This window comes from Micropterus dolomieu, unplaced genomic scaffold (assembly GCF_021292245.1).
Source record: "Micropterus dolomieu isolate WLL.071019.BEF.003 ecotype Adirondacks unplaced genomic scaffold, ASM2129224v1 contig_12738, whole genome shotgun sequence".
NCBI classification, from domain to species: Eukaryota; Metazoa; Chordata; class Actinopteri; order Centrarchiformes; family Centrarchidae; genus Micropterus; species Micropterus dolomieu.
In genome coordinates, this window is record NW_025741724.1 from 1 (window position 1) to 7,488 (window position 7,488).

The window sequence follows — 7,488 nt, forward strand, 5'->3', positions numbered from 1 at the left end:
GTAAAACTAGTGATTCCCGCCTGGATCCAGCGACCGCCCTGCTTGCTCACCAGCGGACCTCCTCCATCCCCCTTAAAGGACAGAAACATTTAGGAGAAGGAATCTTTGCAGAAGGTCAAATCTGACACAAACACAGGTGTAAAAATGATCACCTGACAGACGTCCTTTCCTCCAGCACTGAACCCAGTGCACATCTTGTTGTTTGTGATCAAGCTCACTCCGTAGTTACAGGTACACTCTCTGTTTCCTACAACCGGCAGCTGCACCTCCATTAGGTTTTGTGGGAAAGGAAGGGACACTGAAGAGACACAAATTCAGGTTAATAAACAAGTGTTCACATCTTTTAAAATGGTTTCACACAAAATGGGCAGTTTAATAAACACATCAGTGATCTGTGGCACACCTCAAGTGTTTCCAGGTGTTCCTCGGTTGATCAAACAGACATTCTCACTACTTGAACTTAAAGGACCATGTCAGCCGTTTTACAATGTCTTCGTCCATTAAAGGGACAATGAGTAACTCTATTGTTAAACCAAAGGACAGGTCCCCCACCAAACTGCAAAACACTTCCAGTACTTCAGATTAAATTTATATAGCGCCAATTCATAACAAAAGTTATCTCATTTCACTTTTCATATAGAGCAGGTCAAGACTGTCCTCTTTATATTATTATTAACACTTGAGGCAAGAAAAGACTCTCTTTTTGGAGGTATAGAGTTTGGTGGCCATCTGACCAGTTGGGGTTGAAGGAGAGAGAGAGCCAGAGAGAGCGTTGAGCAAAAGAGAGTGAGAGAGGGCGAGGGGGTGATGAAACACAATGACCACATGTAGAAATACATATACAGTAAAAGCGGTTGTGGTGCAGACAGGAAATGAATAATGTTATTGATCATTTTACTAATATTAATGATAATAAAATAATAGGATTATTAATAATTGTACCAGTGGCACCTGAGCAGTAACATAACTAAGGGATGGTTCAGAACTCACCTGAGCCAGACCTAACTATAATAGGAAAGTCTTAAGCCTACTCTTAACTGTGGAGATGGTGTCTGCCTCCTGAACCCAAACTGGAACCTGGTTCCACAGGAGAGGAGCTTGATAGCTGAACGCTCTGACTACTAGTCTACTTTTGGAGACTCTAGGGACCACAAGTAACCCTGCATTCTGGGAGCGCAGTGCTCTGGTGGGGTAGTAAGGTACTATGAGCTCTTTAAGATAAGATGGTGCCTAAATTCTATTCTGGATTTTACTGGAAGCCAATGCAGAGAAGCTAAAACAGGAGAAATTTGATCTCTTTTCCTGGTTCCTGTCAGAAGACGTGCTGCAGCATTCTGAATCAGCTGAAGAGTCTTAATGGACTTTTTCATACAGCCTGATAATAAGAAATTGCGTTAATCCAGCCTAGAAGTAACAAATGCATGGACTAGGTTTTCTGCATGATTTTTAGACAGGATGTTCCTGATTTTCGCAATATTACGTAGGTGAAAAAAGGCGGTCCTTGAAATTTGTTTAATGTGAGACTTAAACGACATGTCCTGATCAAAGATAACTCTAGAGATCTAAGATTTATGAAAAGGATATTTCACTTCATCCTTTTTCCCCCGAGATTTGTTTTCATCTTTCTAAGTCAATGAAACAAAGATATTGTATTTTAATAAAGCATACTGGTGTTATACTGTATGCACTCTAATAACACAAAGGATGTAAACAATTTTATGGGGGGAAAAATAATCACAAATCGAAAAGAAAAAACCTGAATATCATCTGACATCTGTCATAAAACTATGAGGTTTTAAAAACCTGTCCACCTTAGTTTGTCTTGTAGTACAGACCACTGATCTGTATCACATCTGTATCTCCCTTCCTCTGTGTGTGTGTGTGTTTGACCGAGTCTTCCCTATCCTGAGCACCTGATCTGTGTCCCCTGGTTGTGTCCCACAACGCTTGTATAAATGGTTTTCAATCCCTGTTCAGTCACTCTAGTATGTTAAGAGTTCTGCTTGTCTCTGTGAGATTGTATTTACCAGTTTTATTTTAATTTAGTTTCTTGTAACAGATTATAACCTTTGTTTTAATTTTGTACCATGCTTCCATGGAAGTCACATTATTCTGCTTTTTGCTAATAAACCTTGCAAACTGATGTCAGCTCTCCACTGTTGTGCGTTTGGGCTCAAACCTGCTTATCACTCGATGAATCCTGAGAAAACATTGTTATTGCCACTATTGTAATTAGTTTGTCTCTGAAAATAAATGTAATCCAGGTCCTTTCTGACCCACCTCCAGATCCAACATTGCCCCAGCCGGTGGCCCAGGAGACAGTCCCCTTGTAGAAGGTGCTGCCTGTGGCTGCCAGACAGACGGGCTGAATGTAGGTGGTGAAAGTCACGGGTGAGGAGAGCTTCAGGAGGCAGATGTCGTTTTCAAAAGTTCCAGAGTTAAAGTTGGGATGAACGATGATCTGTGATACTGTCCGAGACACTTGATTGGGGTTTGATCCCTGTAGACTCTGGAGACCCAGAGACACAGTCAGAGTGCTTGTGCTTACGCCTGAACTGAGGTAATCAGAAGAGAAACAAAACAGTGCAAAGACATGAAAAACAGAACTGTAGTCAAGAGCACTTTAGCAAACACTAAGTCCATTTTATGACCACATCTAGTTTGTATGGAGATTGATAGATGTTGCAACACGGAGATTTCATTTCCACAAGTTATTTGAGTAATTTGAATTCTAATATTATAAATATTTCCCTCATCTTAGTCATTCATGTGCTCAATATGCTTTTTTTTCCTGATCTCAAGTCCTAATCACATAAATTGTTCCCTTTAATTATGAATTAATACTTCAGACTGCACATGTAGTCCATGTTCTTCACATCTGTTGGTGTGGAGACAAACAGAAAACTAGGATGAACATCTCTAAACTGAAAAACACCTGCAATATCAACAGAAGTTTTCTTTTACAGCAAAACTATCTTTTCTCCCAGTGTACATGGCAGCGACAAACCAGCCCAAACATGAGGTCTGTCCCTGTGTCTCAGACCAAAAGCTTAAACTCTATAAACTCCAAAGGGAGACAAAGACACATGGAATCAAGAAATGTTTATATGTCTGGACGGCATGATTAATTAATGGACACAACTTGTTTGCATGAGGGCAATCTCTGAATCCATCGGTCATCGACTGATGAGGATTTAGCCTCTGGGAGCAACAGACAATGTTCTGGCTCCTGGTGTGGCTAGTGTAAATCCAGGCCAACACTTCCTTTCACATTCAGCGGTCAATGGGTGCTTCTCAATTATCTTTCTTGCATCCACATTTCCCTCACTTGCGTCGTTTCCTTGTGTCTTAGTCCTGCCCACCAGGGATGCATGGACAGACGCAATCATGCGAGGAGAGAAGGAACGCGGAAATTTGTTTTTAGTGACACACATAGAGACGTATTTTCCTCCAAAGCGTCACTTGAAGCAACGTCCTACTCACGTCTACTCTCTGTGGTGTCTTAACAAACACACGCACAGTCAGTAGTTATATTGTGTACTGCTCAGAGGCACAGAATAATTTCTACATTAACATTTATTCATTTAGGTCATTCATTTTTATCCAAAGCGACTTACAATTACTATTTATGTCAGAGGTCGCGCGCCTCTAGAGCAACTAGTTGGAGACATCTATGACCGGATTGTTTGTAACAAGTAAATCCCTGTCAGATGATACCCAATGGGTTTAGAGATTGCATTAGGGGCAACGCGTTCCACCTCTTTTGCTCTCCACACAGTCTGTTAACCTGCACGCAATCAAAGCCCGCTCAAACCCGATTGGTTAATAGTAGTCGGACTACAAACAAAAACCAGAACACTTCAGATGCCAAACTTGGCTACAGACAGAGCTACGTAGGTCAAAAATGAACCCTAAAATGCATCCTAAACTTTTTCTAGAATACCCCTCTTTAATCTTGTCCCCTGCCTCTTGGAGCAGCAGTACCCATCCTTTTTGGCTAATGACCCCTCAAAATGAATCATTGTCTGCTTGCTACACATCATCACACGTTAAAACAACACAGTAGCAGAATAATATTTTTCATCTGTCCTGTCCTGTCAATCCTCTTACGACCTCTCCAATTTATGCTGCGACCCCCTGGAGAGATTCCTGCCCCCAAGTTGGGAACCACTACCTTAGACAGGCTGAACAGCATGTGGTTTTTTGTCGATGCCCTACCCTCTCTGCTTACCTTGAGCAGCATTGAGCAGCAGTCAGCACCCAGTCATTGTTAATGAGGGTTCCTGCACAGAAGTGGGAGCCAGAGGTTTGCAGACTGGCCTGCCAGGGCCAGCTGCCTGCAGAGGCCACCTGTCCTCCAACAATCCTGGTGTTGAGTGTTGGCTGACCACACACTGAGAAGAGAGACGATCAAGAGAGACGGGGTTCACAGCAAATACTAACAATAATGGAACTATTTTAAAAAGTTTTCCTCAAACAACATGTTTAAAATCTCCAACTGACAGATGGACAAGAAATAAAAAAGTTAGCACGTTGGTTTATCATTTATTAAACTAGACCTGATGTGTTTGTTTTTTGGAGAGGTGCAGAAACAGGTTGTCTCTGCATGATCAGATAAGGAGACTTGAACAATGGGTGAGGGGTGGTTTGGAATGTGGTACAAAACATCTCTTCTCCAAGATATCTCATTTCAGGAACTACGCTTGTAATCTGCCCAGCAACAGCATGGTGATTCGTGGAGTCAGATGACAAACCTTGGAGTCAGAGGATGTGGGCCAATCATGGACTGACCTACACTTTTGTTTTATTGTTTTATGACATGATGTATACTAAAACACTGGGTCAGGGAGAGATAGCCGTCAGACTTCATGAACTGATACAGCTTGTTGTTTGTCAGAGTACGGAAGATCGACCCAGAGCTCTGTAAGCTTTATTCATTTACTTGTAATAAAACTGATTAACCTAGACCAAAAACATCTTCTCCTATTGCTTCATTAAAGAACACGCAGGACCAAGGACTACACATAGTTTAAAAAGGGTAATTTAAAGTCCAACAGCATCTAGTTGTGAGAGAGACTCACTTGCTCGAAACACCAATTTATGTATAAATATAAAATGTGTCATGCTTAATTTACATGGGAGGACATTTGTTATTACTTTTATCACTTAACTCATTCAAACACAAAGATTTTTGATAAGTGACTTTAAACCCTGTCCTCTCTCAGCTAACAGAATGGAAAATCATCTTCCACTTACAGAAAAGGAGTTTGCAGTTATTTTCAGAATTCCCCTTGAACTCATTATGATCATGTATATTTCTCTACTGCTGCTAATCTTATTACTACTAATACTAATGAGTTTTATGAATACTACTACTACTGTTATTGCTCCAGTCCCTGATGATGCCTTAATGTCACAAAAACATGACACTAGCAGAAGTTAAAGGGGCACTCCACTGATTTTACACATGACGTCAGGTTTAGTCTTTACGAAAAGAATTGTATAATGTTGTTTTATAAACAACCATGATCTGCCATGAATTTCATTATGTACAACAGTTAGTGAACGCATCACCATTCAAATACATTCTGAAACAGAATATGAAACTGTTTGTTAGAAGAGGAAGAAAATATTTAATATTAAGCTTTCCAAGACGAAATGTAGAGTTAAAAATCAAAGTCTGGACACAATAGACACTTACCTTGAGCTGCTGGTGGTGGCGTGGTAGGACATCTTATGCTGAGGTCACCGTCAGTCCCAGCGGAGGTAAAGGTGATGAAGCCTGGTTGGTTGCTGGTGATCTGGCTGTTGATCCAGGACTGATACTGGGACACCCGGGTGTAGCCTGATGGGATATTAGGCTGGGCACAGCCCCTACTACTGGTAAAACTAGTGATTCCCGACTGGATCCAGCGACCGCCCTGCTTGCTCACCAGCGGACCTCCTCCATCCCCCTTAAAGGAGAGAAACATTTAGGAGAAGGAATCTTTGCAGAAGGTCAAATCTGACACAAACACAGGCGTACAAATGATCACCTGACAGATGTCCTTTCCTCCAGCACTGAACCCAGTGCACATCTTGTTGTTTGTGATCAAGCTCACTCCGTAGTTACAGGTACACTCTCTGTTTCCTACAATCGGCAGCTGCACCTCCATTAGGTTTTGTGGGAAAGGAAGGGACACTAAAGAGACACACACAATGGGCAGTTTAATAAACACATCAGTGATCTGTGGCACACCTCAAGTGTTTCCAGGTGTTCCTCTGTGGATCAAGCAAACATTCTCGCTACTTGAACTTAAAGGACCATGCCAGCCGTATTTCATTGTCTTAGCCCATTAAAGGGACAATGAGTAACTCTATTGTTAAACCAAAGGACAGGTCCACCACCAAACTGCAAAACACTTCTAGTACTTCAAATAAAATTTATATTATGCCAATTCACAACAAAAGTTATATCATTTGACTTTTCATATACAGCAGGACAAGATTGTACTCTTTATATTATTATTAACACTTGAGGCAAGAAAAGACTCTCTTTTAGGAGGTATAGAGACCTCGAATGGAACCGTGACTCATGTTCTCGACCAGTTGGGGTTGAGAGAGAGAGAGAGAGAGAGAGAGAGAGAGAGAGAGAGAGAGAGAGAGAGCATTGGATAGCGATAGAGAGGGTGAGAGGGTGATGGAACACAACGACCACATGCTGTTGAAATACATATACAGTAAAAGTGGTTGTGGTGCAGACAGGAAATGAATAAAGTTATTGATCATTTTACTAATATTAATGATCATAATAATAATAATAGGATTATTAAAGCTGCAAGCAGCATTGGGCGGGCCCTTGCACTTGTAGCGCATCCGGGTGTGAGCCGGCCGAGTTGCACATTCTGGAGCTCTGCCGGTGCGGCTGTGAATTCGCTACGCGGTTCCGACGCCGCATGAAGGTGCTATATGCCACTTCCTGTGTCCCCTATGTGGAGCTACATAGCACTTGCCGCTATGAATATAAATCGGTATTGGCGTGTAGATGTCTTCGAGGTTGGACAGTTATCAAGCATGTAAAGTTTCAGATGTGAGCATGTACACTGAAGTTACAACAACTTCCTGTGTCATGGCGAAGAGTTGATCTTTGATGCCACGCCACGGACACGCCCATTGACGAAAACTCGCAAATAGCACAACTTTTCATCTTCAATGCCTTTAGAAGGCACAACAGAAATTTGAGGTCGGTCGGACTAAATCCCTAGGAGGAGTTTGTTAAAGTACGAAATGTGTAAATCATCCAAAATTTGACGTAAAATTCAAAATGGCCGACTTCCTATTGGTTTTAGGGCATCGCTCCAAGTAGCTTTTTTGTGCGTCTGGACAAGATACACATACCGCAGAACATTCATGCACGTAGGTAAAACGTGCGGCGGGGGCTGCTTCATTAAAAGTCACTTCCTGTTGCCAGCAGGTGGCGCTATGACTGTGGGTGAATGTCAGCATGTA

The 7,488-nt window shown here is 41.9% G+C and overlaps 1 protein-coding gene across 1 annotated transcript; it reads right to left on the reverse strand.

Moving 5' to 3' along the window:
- Positions 1-7: 7 nt before the first annotated feature.
- LOC123966123 (tryptase-like) lies at positions 8-6,181 on the reverse strand (the record flags this gene model as incomplete). The annotated part of the gene is made up of 6 exons (XM_046042343.1): positions 8-71; positions 153-298; positions 2,281-2,555; positions 4,232-4,394; positions 5,702-5,954; positions 6,036-6,181. Coding segments are annotated over 6 exons (1,047 nt in total), but the record flags the coding sequence as incomplete, so codon positions are not given.
- Between the last annotated feature and the right edge of the window lie 1,307 nt (positions 6,182-7,488).